The sequence below is a fragment of the Astyanax mexicanus genome, chromosome 11, assembly GCF_023375975.1.
Source record: "Astyanax mexicanus isolate ESR-SI-001 chromosome 11, AstMex3_surface, whole genome shotgun sequence".
NCBI classification, from domain to species: domain Eukaryota; kingdom Metazoa; phylum Chordata; class Actinopteri; order Characiformes; family Acestrorhamphidae; genus Astyanax; species Astyanax mexicanus.
The window spans coordinates 48,427,502-48,444,723 of NC_064418.1; the positions used below are offsets into that span (position 1 = coordinate 48,427,502).

Sequence of the window (17,222 nt, forward strand, 5' to 3'; positions counted from 1 at the left end):
GAGCATGTTTTTTTTTTGTTTGTTTGTTTTTTCACTTTTTAAACATTTTTAACATTCTTAAAACATTTGGAGACTTGGGAAAAAAAATACAAAACAGCAAAAGAGCAATGTCAACATCCTTTGCATGTGTGTGTGTGTGTGCATGCGTGAGAGTGGGTCTGTGTGTAACTATATACACAGTTCCTCTACGCCTGACTTCTTGTCTTCTCCTGGTATCTATTTGTGAAAAACACATGCAATACATAAAGTAAATATAGCTACCTGTCTCTCTCTATCTATGTATATGGTATATGTCTGTCTGTACGTCTGCCTGTCTGTCTAACTAACTAACTAACTAACTAACTAACTTCACACACAATGCAGGAGCAGAATCACAGCAAAATAAATCTTTATTTCAGAAAAACTAAAACAAATAAAAATAAGTCATTATTTAAAGACAACAGAACAAAGTAACAAAAAAATACATAACTATGTCAAGAAAGCAGGACTTAATAATGAGAAATGTATTCATTATTTTACCAAACTGTACCAAAGTAATGAGAAAATTACTCATTATTTTACCAAACTGTACCAAAGTAATGAGAAAATTACTCATTATTTTACCAAACTGTCCCAAAGTAATGAGAAAATTACTCATTATTTTACCAAACTGTACAAAAGTAATGAGAAAATTACTCATTATTTTACCAAACTGTCCCAAAGTAATGAGAAAATTACTCATTATTTTACCAAACTGTCCCAAAGTAATGAGAAAATTACTCATTATTTTACCAAACTGTACCAAAGTAATGAGAAAATTACTCATTATTTTACCAAACTGTACCAAAGTAATGAGAAAATTACTCATTATTTTATCAAACTGCACCAAAGTAATGAGACAATTACTCATTATTTTACCAAACTGTACAAAAGTAATGAGAAAATTTGTTTTTTCAATTAAATAAAAGCAAAAATAAAACAAAGTCATTAACAACCAATTAATTGTTTTAATAAAATTATCCAAATTCATGTATATATGGCATAATTCCAAGTACGTAAATCACTTTTTCAACAAAAAAAGGCCAAAATCATAAAAAGACTAGAAACAACCAATCATAAAACAATGGAGCAGCAGTTATATTCTATATTCCCTTAATAATCATTATTAATATATATTTTTAAAAAGTTTAAGTACATTTTTGCTAGACTGTTAAGTATATATACATATATAACTGTAGAAAACATGGATGCTGTGCTTTTATTCCTTTGTATCCTATAGAAATAAAGCCAATACGAGTCAGGGTCAGAAGAGTCTGTGCAGAAGAGACCAGAGACAGAACCAAGCATCTCAGACTGCCTTCATTGAGTTTATACAGCATCATATCAAGTAAATAAATCACTATTTCAACAAAACAAACCAAAATCATTAATGTTTTCAATTTTTTTTACCAAAACTGTGTGAAATGATGTCATAATAAATCTTTATTTCAACAAATTGGCCACAATCTGAAGTATTTGAAGTGTTGGACGTTTTATTTGACGTTTTGTCACTCAGTGGTTTTAATCCGGGGCTCATGTGAGATGTGTGTTTCAGCACTGAGACCCCCAGAGACCCCCAGGGTCCAGCGCTGACTGAACCCCATTACAGACTAAACACCACTTACTGAAGTGCTGAGAGACCCAGAGAGAGCCGTGTGATAACACACACATGCTGCTGCTCTAATACACCCAGAAACACTGTTCACACACAAAGCTGATCCCAGATCAGAGTCCTGTATGGTTCTACACTCCTAAACTAAAGGGTTCTCCAAGGGTTGTTCATCAGTCAATGGTTCTGTATAGAGTCGGAAAAAATAAAAAAAATGAAGAGAGTACTTCAGTTTCTGAATCAGTTTCTCTGATTTTGTTATTTATAGGTTTATGTTTGAGTAAAATGAACATTGTTGTTTTATTCTATAAACTACAGACAACATTTCTCCTAAATTCCAAATATAAATATTAGAGTCATTTAGAGCATTTATTTGCTTCCAGACCTCAAATAATGCAAAGAAAACAAGTTCATACTCATAAAGTTTTAATATTGGCATCTTGTTCTCCTCCACCAGTCTTACACACTGCTTTTGGATAACTTTATGCTGCTTTACTCCTGGTGTAAAAATTCAAGCAGTTCAGTTTGGTGGTTTGATGGTTTGTGATCATCCATCTTCCTCTTGATTATATTCCAGAGGTTTTCAATTTGGTAAAATCAAAGAAACTCATCAATTTTAGATGCTCTCTTATTTTTTACAGATCTGTATATTATAGAATTGTTTTCACAATAGAGTATGAATTAGAATAAACTGTGAATAAACAGTGAGAACTGGTGAGGCCTTGTTGAGTTATTGTATTCACATTAGTTTGTTAGTTTGTCTTTGTTTATTCCTTTGTTGTCGTGTTTGGAGCCTCGTTAACACCCTGATAGAGAACAATAGCACGCAGCTAATTACAGTGTAGCATTAGATTATAATGTTTACAGTTTTACACTGAATTATGCATACAGTTTTACACCTACACCATTAAAACAGGGTTCTTATAATGTTCTATGCTGAAAGCAGTGGTTCTGTATAGAACTACAGTATACAGAGAAGTCATTAGTGAGAGAAATACCTTATTTTCTGGTTAAACTACATATATGTAAAGATAAACTTTATTTTTTATTTTTTTAGCTCCAATATCTTTTTAGATATTGAAACTAAAAGTGTGTATTGCATTTAAACAATTAAAAATGGTTATTTAATGGTTCTTAGTACAGTTTAGTACAGCAGTGCATCAGTACAGTAGTTTAAAGTAGTACTTTGCAGTAAAGTGTACATTTTACATAAACTTCTTATATATATATATGACCTTTTAAAGATCTTTTTTTAGAAAGTTCTGTACTATATTCAACAGTACCCGTCTTAGTTTAAGTTTACATAAAGCTTCATTTTTTAGGGTTCTTTAATGATTTTATATAGACATTTTACATAAATGTTTAAAGTAATAGCGTGTCAAATTAACTTCTCTTTTGTTATAACTATCATGGCATTTAGAAGCGATTTAACGAACAATCGACAAATTCAAATTATGTAAAAATTATGTAAAAAATTACTTAAGCATTAAAACCACTTTTTAAAAAAACTATATATACGCTGTACAATATATATATACTCAAAAAATATGGGTTTCTTTGATTTACCAAATTGAAAACCCCTGGAATATAATCAAGAGGAGGATAGATGATCACAAAACATGAAACCCTGAGGCTGAACTGCTTGATTTTTTTTCACCAGGATTAAAGCAGCATAAAGTTATCCAAAAGCAGTGTGTAAGACTGGTGGAGGAGAACATGATGCCAAGATGCATGAAAAAAAAACTGTGATTAAAAACCACGGTTATTCCACCAAATATTGATTTCTGAACTCTTAAAACTTTATAAATATGAACTTGTTTTTTTTTTTTTTGCATTATTTGAGGTCTGAAAGCTCTGCATCTTATTTTGTTATTTCAGCTATTTCTTTTTTTTTTTTTTTTTGCAAATAAATGCTCTAAATGACAATTTTTATTTAGAATTTGGGAGAAATGTTGTCCGTCTTCAGGGCTTCATTCTAATTAAAGAATAAAATATTCTTTAATTTATTATGACATAAGTATGACTGTATAAATATTGATTGTTTTCAGGGCTAATACTATACAGTATGTGTGAGTTGAGGAAATGCACTAGGGGGGGTCCTGCTCAGCATGGCTCCACACGAGACCCACAGCCCCTCCCACATGTGGGCGTGGCCTTGCATACATTAGGCAACCGTTGAAGCCCCTCCCCTTTGTTGTGTGGGCGTGGCCTGCAGCAGCACAGGTTCTGCGCATAAAAGCAGGGGATTTCACCCCACCTCCACATACGAGGACATACGAGGATTATACACACGCGCTCTCACACACACTGATCTCAGGACTGCAGCACCATGGCTTTCTTCGATGTAAGTGGAGCTTATTTACTGTGTTTTACTGATGATTCTGGTACAGCTGTTCTGAGACACTATCTATATAATATTGATTATTATACTGGATTATTCAGTTCTGCTGCTGTTCTGGGGTCAGTTTGGGCTTTTTCAGGATAGTGGAGAACATCTGGATGAAGGAAAACTCTTTAGAATGAGTTTAAATTGCGTAATCTGCAGTTTTTAAGGAGTTTTTTTGTTAAAAGTTGGATTTTTAGCTTTTTTTAGCACTGTCGCGTCTCTGGTCTTTTTTCATGCAGCAGGATTGTTTAGCATTTTTGAGGTCAGCCAACCTGTTTTGGGTGATTTTTTTTAAGTCAGTTCTGGCGCGTTTATGCTTAAAAATGTGCTCTAGAGATAAACAGGGGAGATGCATTGGTTTGCATGAGTTAAAACTTTCTCATTTGTAATGAAACGTTAGTGTTAGAGTATGCATAAAGTATATTTATATATTTATTTAGTGATTAGAAGTATATTTCTATATTTCTACCAGTTCGTAGTGTGTATATAGGAAGAAAGGCTGCACAATATTGGGAAAAATACATATACATGATATTTTTGATACATGTTTTGTTGTTCTGTTTCAAGTATATTGTGATATATATGGTAAATACTGGAATTCCATTTAGAAATCACTAGAAGTGAGAAAGCTTTTGCATGGTGTTTATAGTTTAATTTGGCTTATGTGACTACTCCACATGGTTACACTTGTGATAGCGATGCTGAAACGATATATATTGTCCAGTTCTAAACCTTTCTAAACCCAGTTAAAAGTACAAATCCTTTTTTTTTTTAATTTTCCCATTTTTAATTCAAGAATTCAGCTTTACAACTAAGATTACAGCTCCAGAAATGTTCTAAAACTCAAATGGCTTAAAACTCAAATATGCTCACATTAATGCACGCAAAAAGTAATGTTTTTGGGAATTCCAATTACTTTTTTGATTAATCTTCGTTCTTCGAAATTCTTTCTTTTTTCCTTGTTAAGTTCTGATGTTCGTTGGATCTAACGGTTGTATCTTTCTCTCTTTGTGTCTCGCAGCACATCATTTTCGAAGACGACGGCAACAGCTCAGAAGGTTCTGGGATGATTGACGACATGGTGGGGATGTGCGACATCGCCATCAGCCACAACTTCCAGAAGGTCTTCCTCCCCGCGGTTTACGGGATTATCTTCCTCCTGGGCGTGGTGGGGAACGGGCTGGTGGTGCTGGTGATGGGCTTCCAAAAGAAGTCCACGAACATGACGGACCGGTACCGGCTGCACCTCTCGGTGGCCGACCTGCTCTTCGTCCTGACCCTCCCCTTCTGGGCGGTGGACGCCGCCAGCACGTGGCACTTCGGCAAGTTCCTGTGCGTGGCCGTCAACATGATCTACACGGTGAACCTCTACAGCAGCGTGCTGATCCTGGCCTTCATCAGCCTGGACCGGTACCTGGCCGTGGTTCGGGCCACCAACAGCCAGTCCACTCGCCGGCTGCTGGCGACCAGGGTGATCTACGTTGGCGTTTGGCTCCCGGCGACTCTGCTGACCGTGCCGGACCTGGTGTTCGCAGAGGTTCAGGGCAGAGGAACGAGGGACATCTGCGAGAGGATCTACCCGATGGAGGGCAACATGGCGTGGAAGGCAGCCTTCCGCTTCCAGCACATCCTGGTTGGCTTCGTCCTTCCCGGCCTGATCATCCTGATCTGCTACTGTGTGATCATCTCCAAGCTGTCCAAGGGATCCAAGGGACAGGCGCTGAAACGCAAGGCTCTGAAGACCACCATCATCCTCATCCTCTGCTTCTTCATCTGCTGGCTGCCGTACTGCGCCGGCATCCTGGTGGACACTCTGATGATGCTCAACGTGATCTCACACAGCTGCTACCTGGAGCAGAGCCTGGAGAAGTGGATCTTCGTCACGGAGGCGTTGGCCTACTTCCACTGCTGCCTCAACCCCATCCTGTACGCCTTCCTGGGGGTCAAGTTCAGCAGATCCGCCCGCAACACGCTGACCGGCAGCAGCAGGTCCAGCCACAAGATCTTGACCAAGAAACGAGGGGTCATCTCCTCGGTGTCGACGGAGTCCGAGTCTTCCAGCGTCCTTTCCAGCTAACAACTGGAACGCTGTGATTATATATACTGTTATATATACTGTACTCTTTATTGAAGAACAAAGGAACAAAGGAACCAGGAGGACTAAGCTTTTTTTTTTATTGAAAAGGACTTTCAACTACACATTGTATATAGTTTGTAAACACTTTATATCTATCTATATATATAGTATATGTATGCGTACACAAGTTTTAACACCTTTTCTTCGAGAGTAGCAAGAGTGCAGAGTTCACTTTTTTTTTTTTAAATCAGGAAGCCTCAGGATGTAAATTATTTGTATTATTTGTACATAAACACCTTTTTTTTTACTTTTGTACATTTTGAATATTGTGTGAATATGTGTGTGTGTGTGTGTGTGCGGGCACTTAAAAAACAAAAGACGACAAAGGCTTTTTTTATTTATTAGTAGTTATTAGTAGGAAAATAGGTGGAGTGGTAGCTCACACTGAATGCTCATTGTCTGTTTGCTGATTTTTGATTTTGATTTTTTTGCATTTCCGCTCTAATAAAAAAGGCCTGAGGTCACTCTTTCTTATCTGACTGATGTCTGAATTAGTGTCATCCTTCAACTCACACAAAGCTGCTGGCCATGTAACACCACTATCACCACCTCTATCACCCCTATCACCACCCCCTCCCCCAGTGCCAATCAACACACCAACTGCTGGCTTGGGGGGAGGGGGGGATGGGGGTCTTCTGTTGTGAAGGTCTCCAACACAAAAGCTCCACCTGATGTGACAGCTCTAGCTATAGTGAGCAGCACGGCTGAGGAGGAGAGGCTGTAATTTAAGAACATCTGTGCTGTTTAACATCCTCACAGACAGACAGGCAGATACAGGACACCCTAAACTTACAGACGGACAGAAGGTCCGGACCCACGTCCCCGAGGACCCCCGCCTCCAGTCTTACATTACAGACCTGCTCTAACTTCAAAGCTCAGATCCGTTCAGGTCTAAAATTGGACATAAACTCAATTATTCAAAAACGAATTCTTTACTTGAGTGCTCATCCTGTTCCAGAGTGGTTCTTTGGGATGTTTGTGGTTCCCTTAAGCTATTATTCTTAATAGGAAGATCAGGTAACAATAAAAGAAAGGCTTTAATGAATAAAAAGAATCTTAAAAAAAAAAAAAAAAAAACTTCCGTGACATTTTTATTGCATTAAAAATAGCGTAAAATAAAAATTTGCTTATAAAACATAGATCCTTGTTGGTTTTCTAGACCCTTACTTGGAAAACCATGCCTTTACACCAACTAAAAAGCAAAATTGGACCCCATTAGGTGCATACATAACCATTTAAGGAATTAAAAGGCTGTTAAAAAATCATTTGTTGCACGTTTAATGAAATAAAAATAGTGCTAAATGAAATTATGAACTCTTTACTGATATACCATGGACCCCCTGTTGGTTTCTCAGACCCTTACTTTGAGATCCATGGTTTTAAGCTCTAACTAAAAAGGTTTTTAGGCTTGTAACAAAACTGGAACCCATTTGGTGCCACATAGAACCATCTGCAAAAAGGGTTTCTAGGAATTTGACTACACTGAAGAAATTGTAGTCCCACTATCTAAGTTTCAAGTTGGTTTTATTCAAAGCCATGGCTTAAAGGAATAAAAAACAACTCAAAAAACTTTTGTGACATTTTTATTGTATTAAAAATAATGTAAAATAAAATTTTGCTTATATATCATTGACCCTTGTTGGTTTTCTAGACCTTTACTTAGAGAACCATGGCTTTACACCAACCAAAAAGCAAAACTGATACTCATTAAGTGCCATATAGAGCCATTTGAGAACCCATTTGAAGCATTAAGGAATGAAAAGTCTGTTAAAAGATAATTTTTTGCACTTTTAATGAAATAAAAATAGTCCTAAATGAAATTAAGAACTCTTTACTGATATACCATGGACCCCAGTTGGTTTCTCAGACCCTTATTTTTGAGATCCATGGTTTTATGCTCTTAACTAAAAAGGTTTTTATGCTTGTAACAAAACTGGAACCCATTTGTTGCCATATTGAACCATCTGTAAAAGGTTTTCCATAAATTTGATGACACTGAAGAAATTGCAGACCCCCTATCTAAGTTTTAATTTGGTTTCATTGAAAGCCATGGCTTTCAGGAATGAAAAGTGTGTCAAAAATCATTTGTGGCACTTTTGATTAATTAAAAATAGTATACAGTTACACCATGGACCCCTGTTTTTTCCCAGACCCTTATTTTGAGATCAATGATTTTACATTCTAACTAAAAAGGTATTTTAGACCCATTTGTTGCCATATAGAACCATCTGCAAAAAGGTTTTCCAACTATTTGAAGACACAAAGGGGGTTGTGGTTCCCACAAACCATAGTTGTTAATTGAAAGCTTAGGTAACAATAGATTTTTTACATTTAAAAAACATGGCTTTGAGGAATGAAAAACATCTCAAAAACACCTTTTTTGACATTTGTATTGCATTAAAAATAGTGCATAATTAGTGCAAATTTTATGCTTATATATTATTGACCCTTTTGGTTTCCCAGACCCTTACTTCAGCTTCATAGTTTAACAATCTAACCAAAAAACTAGGACCCATTTGGCTCCATATAATAAAGCCATTTGGAAACCCATTTAAGGCTTTGAGGAATAAACAGTGTTTTAGAAATCATTTGTGGAACTTTTAATGAATTAAAAATAGTGCTAAATGAAATTATGAACTCTCTACAGATATATCATGGACCCCTGGTGTTTCCCAGACCCTTACTTTGAGATCCATGGTTTTACACTTTAACTTAAAAGGTATTTTGGGCTTGTAACTAAACTGGAACCCATTTGGTGCCATATAAAACCAACTGCAAAAGGTTTTCCATAAAGTCACTATTAGGCAACAATAGTTTTTCATTTGAGCATAATGGCTTTAAGGAATAAAAAGCATCTTAAAAAAACCTTTTGTGACATTTTTATTAAATTATAAAAACAGCGTAAAAATGAAAATACATACAATAAATGAAGTTCCATGGCTTTACCTTCTAAATAAGAAGCTCTATTTGACTTTTAACAAACCTGGAACCTATATATATGTTGCCATATAGAACCATTTGCAAAAGGTTTTCCAACAATTTAAAGACGCAAAGGTGTTTGTGGTTCCATAAAGTCTTATAAATGTTTTTTTAATAGACACATTAGGCAATAACATGACTGGCTCTTTTAACGAATTAAAAAACTAAAATAATGCAAAACGTTTAAGAGTTCAGAAATCAATATTTGGTGGAATAACTCTGGTTGGTTTTTAATCACAGTTGTTTTCATGCATCTTGGCATCATGTTCTCCTCCACCAGTCTTACACACTGCTTTTGGACAACTTTATGCTACTTTACTCCTGGTGCAAAAATTCAGCTTGATCATCCATCTTCCTCTTAATTATATTCCAGAGGTTTTCAATTTGGTAAAATCAAAGAAACTCACCATTTTTAAATGAGCTCTTAATGTTTTGGAGCTGTATATAAGCATAGGGTACACATTTTTAATATACAAAATAATAGAAAATTATTTTTAATGGTTTTATACAGCACTATAGCACTAATATTACTCTACATGCAGGAAAATTAATTGCAGATCCTCTCAGCTAACTCTTTAGTTGGTTTCTTTGAGAAAAATGACTTAATGAAGCCAAAATATGTCACAAAAATTGCCATTTTTTTGCAGTGTATCTTTCTTTTAGTCAAAGACTTGCATGCAACAGATAATATTACTCTAAAGGTCTCAATGGGCTCAGAATGGGTTTTGGGAAAGCACCAGTGCTTCCATGATGTAGATTTGACCCAGAATAATCTTTTGCACAATTTTTAATATAACAAAATTGATTATTTGAGTCTCTTTTAACTCCCTATAGCCATAGTTCTCAAAGTAGAAGCCTAGGAGAAGCCAGAACCAATGTAGACATTGATTTGAACCTAAAAGAAAGAGGATCTGGAAATTGCCAATCTGCCATTTCACCAAAATCAACTAAATACACCATAAACTAAACGTGGCAACAACGTGGTTACTACACCACTTCTGCTTTCATGTATAACTGGGTCAGTAGGCTGTGATGTACTCTCTGATTTCTCACAATGACCTGGTTCAAGGTTCTAGGAAACAAGAATGAATGAATCCAGACACGCTATAAGAATGAGTAGACTGGAAAAAAAATAAGTTAAAAAAAGTTTAACCCCTACATATCATGAGAAAAAAAACTACAGGGCTCTTAAAGTGTTGTATAGTGAAGACAATAGCTCTATATATAGATCCAAGCCAGTTCTTCAATGGCTCTTTGTCTGGTTGAACCTCCTGTTTTGTTCAACTGTATGAGAGCAGTAAAAAATTCCCAGATCAAACTGATATATATATATATACACGTAAAACGTTTTTTTATATATACAGAAAAAATGCAGAAAAAATGTAATTAAGTAAAAGTACCTTTACTTTGCTAAAATTCTACTCAAGTAAAAGTAAAAGTACCCATCTAAAAATCTACTTGAGTAAAAGTAAAAAAAATACTCAATTAAAAATTACTTTGAGTAAAAGTTACATAGTTACTTTTAATTATTTGATGTAAAAAAGTCAAACAAATTAATAAATTAAATTGTTTTTAATGAACTATTATTCCACATAATAATTTGAACTTTTCAGGCAGTATTTGTTCAGACCCCCCCATAAATTATTTCAAGAACAAGTGGTATAGGTTCCTATGATCCATTATTCTTCTTTACTTTTAAAAAGTTATGGTCATATAGGCGACTATAAACTGTATTTTTATAGTTTTACAGTTTATTATTAGTTTTTAACTCGCCATTGCTGTGCTTTAACTGCTATTTACATGTTTTTTTTAACATTCAAGCAGATAGTTTATGTTAAAAATATTTACCACCACAAGTTTTCTCAGGTTTGATGTGGAAGTTTTGAAAGCTAAAAGCTCTGTCCTGCGGGGACAGTTTGTTTTGCATGAGAAAGTTATTGCCTCGTTATTCCACGCTTGAGCATTCGTACTCCAACGCATCCGCGCCAATATATATATATTTTTTTATTCAGACAATTGTGTTTTTCTCAGCATTTTATTTTTTACTCAGTAACGAGGAGTTTTCCAATGTAGCAAAGTAAATTATTAGTGTCAAAATGTACTTGAGTAAAAGTAAAATTACCTATTTTAAAAACTACTTTTAAAAATTACAAATTACTCATAAAATCTACTCAATTACAGTAACTTGAGTAAATGTAATTCATTACTTTCCACCTCTGACCAGGAGTAAAAGCATAAAGTTATCCAAAAGCAGTGTGTAAGACTGGTGGAGGACTGGTAAAAAACAGGGTTCATTCACCAAATATTGATTATTTCTGAACTCTTAAAACTTTATGAATATGAACTTGTTTTCTTTGCATTATTTGAGGTCTGAAAGCTCTGCATCTTTTTTGTTATTTAAGCCATTTCTCATTTTCTACAAGTAAATGCTCTAAATGACTATTTTTTTTGGAACATATACCTATAAATAGCAAAATCAGAGAAACTGAAGTGATCTCTTATTTTTTTTTCCAGATCTGTATATTAGACTAAATTGGATATTTCTACCATTTGAAACCCTTTAATACACTTTTGCTGTTGGCTGGATATTTCTGGTTGGTGGAATATTCTCAGTTTAGAAGACACTGAAGTGTTTAAAAACTCCAGCAGCCCTGCTGCTATATGGGATACACTCATACCTTCAGCCCAACACACACTAACACCGCATACACCACCTCCACCATGCCAATCAGTGCTAATCATATCTGCTCTGTGGTGGTTTTCTATCCTGTGGTTCCTTGAAGAACAGGGTGAAGGTGCATTGCATATATAAGAAGGCAGAAATGCCTCTAAAATGCTTATAAATATATATATTTAGTTATTTTTAAGAACTTTAGCATAACAGAAGGGTTAAACGCTTCTCCAGGTTGGTGTAAAACCTTTTGCTGATGATTCTACTGTGTACACAACCTTAAAAACCACCAGTTTTAACACACTACCAACCAAAAGGGGTTTCAGGGTGGGATTGAGGTGTGTGTTGATGTTTGGATGATCTGCGCTTGGTAAAGCAGGCTGTAAAGAAGTGTAAAGCACCACCATCAGCTGCAGAGGTTATGGATGATCTCCTGACCCCCTTCCGGAGTGGTTTTCAGGTGGAAATGCTCTGGAACGGTTGGGCCGTTGGTCTGAAAGCTTCTCTTAGGCTCTGCTTCACACTCGACTGAGCTCAGCTGTGTTTGTCTCGTGTCGGTTTCTTAAGCACCGGTCTGGAAAACAGCGTCACCAAATGGGGTTTCCGAGCGGGGCGAGTGGAAATACCCCAGTGCTCCCCTTATACCACCATCACCACTCGAGCAGACCAGCCCCCAACATCTGCTGAAGATGTTAAATGCTGAAGAAAACACACAGTCAGTAAATACTGACCATTTGAATAAAGTATGGGTTTCGTTTTACTCAGTAATGCCATACAAATGCTTGGCTCTGCATGGTCAACATATGGACTGTTACACAGTTTACACAGTATTCCTACTGTCTGTATATCAATAAACTCTATATACAGCATCTTATTGTAGATCTGCAAATCAATCCTGGTTAAAATTTAATGATGGATCATATTTTTTCATCAAATTAAACAAGAATACATCTTTTAATCCATTATTTCCAATAAAAGATTCTAATTTATCATTAAAAAACAGAAAGACACATTATTATTCTCCATAACTGTACATAAACACAGAAAGCTTCACTGTAACCAAATTTTACCTAAATTTTACCCAGCTAATGGATGTGTCTGGATTACTGGATTGTTGTCCATGCTGATGCAAAATTATGCATTTAAAAAGGATTAAAAAATATTATTACTGCAAAATGAGTTATAAAAGTGGTAGTTTTTATTATTATAATGTTTTCAGTCCTTTGGAGAAAGAAAATACCATTACTGGTTCAGATCACTATAACTTCTAACCAGTTAATGGCAGCAGTTTATGATTTTGTATGATGATTGTAAACACATTATAGCACAATGTAGAGCTGCCAAAACACTTCATCCATATAAACTGTTCATTTTATATGTCTGAAAATAAAAAAATAAAATAGAAAATCTGAAAAGCGCCTAAAAATGTTCCTGGTTTTTACCATATTTTGGCCATTACATGTTCAATTGAATAATTAAAGTGTCTTAAATGAATTGTGTAAAGGCTTCTAAGTAATATTTATTCATAAAATTGACTGTGAATTATTTATTATTGGAGTGATATGCCTTCAAATGTGAGTATGTAATTTCAGGTGGAAATTGGTCAAAATAGGCTTGGAGCTTAAGAGGTTAAAATATACAATTTAAAAAATATAATTAAATATAATTAATATAATTATATTGAATATAATGAAATATAATTAAATTCTCTTTTTTATAATGTTTTATTTCTTAACATCCTGATTATATTTTTTAGAGTGTATATAGACTGTAAAACATAACATATAGAATCCACTCAATACATTTAAAACATTTAAAATCTACGCTCACTTTGATTGGCTAGAGTTTACTCCATAAAGCTATTACCTAAGTGAAACAGCTAAGACACACTAAAATTGGTTTTGAATGTTACATAAAAAATAAAATCTTTCCTATTGGCCCATGACATCCTTTATTTGCATAATAGAAGTGTCCTCTCATCACCAACTCACCATCAGTGTGTAGTCGTGCACCCTACCTGGGCTTTAATGCTTGGCTGCTTGGCTACAGTGTTGTAGGTCATTAGAGCAAATTGCCATTTTATTTACTGCAGGGGTGTCCAAACTTTTTTTGTTGGGGGCCAGAAGGAGAAATATATTTGAAGTCACGGGCCACAGACTCTGTAATAAAACAAATAATGAAATATACCACTTTAAATAATACTTTTTTCCGGATTATTTCATTTACACACCATTTTACTTGACTTATTATCTTTATCTATCTTTGACAGTGTTGTGTAAACTAAGATTTTCAAACTGATGTTTAATTTCATGATGTCTCTTAATATTAAACTTCTTAATTACAACAACTTTTAGACTCTTTGGCCCGTTTTTCTGCGCTACAACTGAACACTCTCTCCACTTTTAGACCCTTTGGTCCATTTTTCTGCGCTGAAATTGTGCACCCTCTCCTCTTTTAGACTCTTTGGCCCATTTTTCTGCACTAAAACCAACTTTTATTTCTATTTCCTCCAAAAAAGGAAATGGGCCGCAAATGACCCTTGGGCCGTAGTTTGGACTCCCCTGATTTACTGCAAAGTGTGATGGTCTCCCCTGGACTGTAGAAGCAGGATAAGCTTCTGTTGGATTTTTAATATTCTTAATTTAAGAAGAAACAATAAATAAGCAGGTGTCCCAATACTTTTGTCCTTGCTGTGTACAGTAGGATCTCTGGAGTGTGATTACTGACCTCCTGTTTGTGTTATGCTGTAATACAGTGTGAGCATTTTCTCGTGATAGAGTGAGTGCTGTTGAAATGCTGTGTGAAGTAATGCTGAGTCTTTTGCACATTAACAGGAAATAAAGGAAACAGGCCGTTACTGAGCTCCATTCAGCTATTGTCCTTATTCATCCCCACCTTTAACCCCTAACCTGAGAGAGTAAAGCCTCTCCTCCGATGCTCAGATGGAGTTAAGGTGGAGCACATTAAATATCTCATTCCATTGTGTTTTCATTCATTTTAAAATGTGTAGTTGTATGAATGAATGCCATGTGAGCTATTATAAAAAAACTGGTGATCCGGTATAACACTGTTTTAGTCCTGTGAATAAGTGGGCAGGGGAGAAAAGATCCAGCTCTTGCTCATGAATATTCATACATGCAAAAATATCGCCTCTGATTGCCGATACCAGGATGCAGCAAGAAGAACTATCTAACAACAGTTAGAAACATTTTAAAATAAAGACATTTTTACACTAATAACAGTATTTACAATATCATATGTTACTTTACAACATGTGTAATAATGACCTGCTAAGTGCAGTTCAGCCCCTGACCTAGTTTTATAGTCTCTGTAAAACAGCAAATCCACTGGAGATCCTATGTAAACCCAGTAGAGTTACACACAGAGGTGGGTAGCCTAGGTCCAGAAAGTAAAAATTCACCCAGGTGATTTTTTTTTTACTTTTAACTAGTGTAAACAAAACTGTTCTAAACACACACCTACCTATCTCAATTGTACTTGGCTGGTGGTGTTTTTCATCCGTAGACTAATTCTAATCATTTGTTTCTTAGCTCTGAATTACTGGGTAAAGTATATAAACACTGATGTGTTATTCGCACAAATAACACAGGAATGAACTGCATGCTGTTCCTAGCACAGTTATTTAGCTCCTATCTGATGAGATGGGGTCACTGCCCGGTTTCAGCTCTGCCTGTGGGCGGTTGCGAGCCGAGGTGGGCGGGGCCATGAATACTAATTCACGGGTTGATGTAGACGCGGTGCTTTTCCAGATCGACTTGTTTTTCTGAATCATTTATTTTAGAAGCTGCTGCAGACAATGGAGATTTAGGAAGAGTTTCATGTGCAGCATTCATATGGTGCATTTTCAACAATTTACAATATAATAATTTCCCTTAATATTTCTCGTATTGTCCACATACATGCAGTACCAGTCAAAAGTATGGACACAGCTTCTTATTCAGTGTTTTTTTTCCACCTTTTTTTCCTACATTGTAAATAATGAATAGTAAAGAAATGCAGACTATGAAGGAACACATATAAAGAATCATGTAGTAACTTAAACATGTCAAACAAACCAAAATACTCTGTGAAGCATTTATATAAGGCTGCCAACCCTTATATACTGTATAACATGACTAAATACACACGGGAAGGTAGCCTTGGAGGGGACTTTTACACACTGTGGTGGGGGGGGGGGGGGGGGCACAGGAACCAACAGGAAATATTCATGGGTTAATATGGTGCTACATTGTTATATCTACTTAAAACCGACTATGATAAAGCAAGTGAAATATACTTCATCAAATAAACTCCAATGAGATTCAGTGTTACAAAGTAAAAAGTATTATATAAAACTTTTATTAAAGATGTTCAAAAGTTCTTTTTTCAAGTCTATATTTTAAGCTGTCCACTCTTTTGTGGTAAAATCTCACATAGATTAAAATAATTTTATATTAGACAGAACTAGGTCACTGTGGACAATTTAACATGTCTGCAGCTTTAGCTCAACCAGGTTTTTATTAAATAAAATTGCCAATTTTCACCCAAAAATGTATGCATCTTGACATAACAGGATGATTAAATGCATGCATGACAAAACATTAAAAGTAAAGTGAAAATCGAAAGCAAATAAGATGGAAAATATGATTTTTCTGTAATCTCCTATAAAAATGTCCTATAAATACGATGGATATGCACAAAAAGGCACACTATTCAGATAATGACTCACATACTAAAGCCTTAACAACCACCTAAAGGTCCAGTAACCTGCCCGAGTCTAAGATTTGCCCTCAGCTGATGATCATGGTGGATAAGGAGCTGGTTAATAATGCAGTAACGTCACTAAACAGTTCAGTGGGCATTAGCTCAGAGTGACCTGACCGATCACAGTTTATGGTCCACCGGCCGCAGCAGCTGCATTATGGGACACTTTACTGGACCTTTAGGACTTCTCTCAGTCCACTGACCTCAGCGTTTCCTTCCTCCCTCACTTTAATTTCCAGCTAAACAGAGCGAGAGTGGAGAAAAGCTGAGGCTCGGTTAACCTGTCAAACCCTATAGGGGTCATGTTTAGTCATCAGTATAAATCATTCAGTATTGTTACTTATTCCGAAAAAAAAATAAGAACGCACTTAAAAATTATGAGTTTCTTTAATTTTACCTAATTGAAAAGCTGATGATGGATGATCACAAGCCATCAAACCAAACTGAACTGCTTGAATTTTTGCACCAGGAGTAAAGCAGCATAAAGTTATCCAAAAGCAGTGTGTAAGACTGGTGGAGGAGAACATGATGCCAAGATGCATGAAAAATCTCTGGTTAAAAAACAGGGTTATTCCACCAAATATTGATCACCAAATATTGATTTTTTGCATTATTTGAGGTCTAAGAGCTCTGCATCTTTTTTTTCTTGTTATTTCTC

General features: G+C 35.5%; 1 protein-coding gene across 1 annotated transcript; it reads left to right on the plus strand.

Moving 5' to 3' along the window:
- Nucleotides 1–3,887: 3,887 nt before the first annotated feature.
- On the plus strand, nt 3,888–6,629 carry cxcr4b (chemokine (C-X-C motif), receptor 4b). Its single transcript, XM_007232384.4, has 2 exons — nt 3,888–3,971; nt 5,035–6,629. Exons 1-2 carry the CDS (start codon nt 3,957–3,959, stop codon nt 6,088–6,090), a joined length of 1,071 nt encoding a protein of 356 aa, XP_007232446.2. The 5' UTR covers nt 3,888–3,956; the 3' UTR covers nt 6,091–6,629.
- Nucleotides 6,630–17,222: the final 10,593 nt, after the last annotated feature.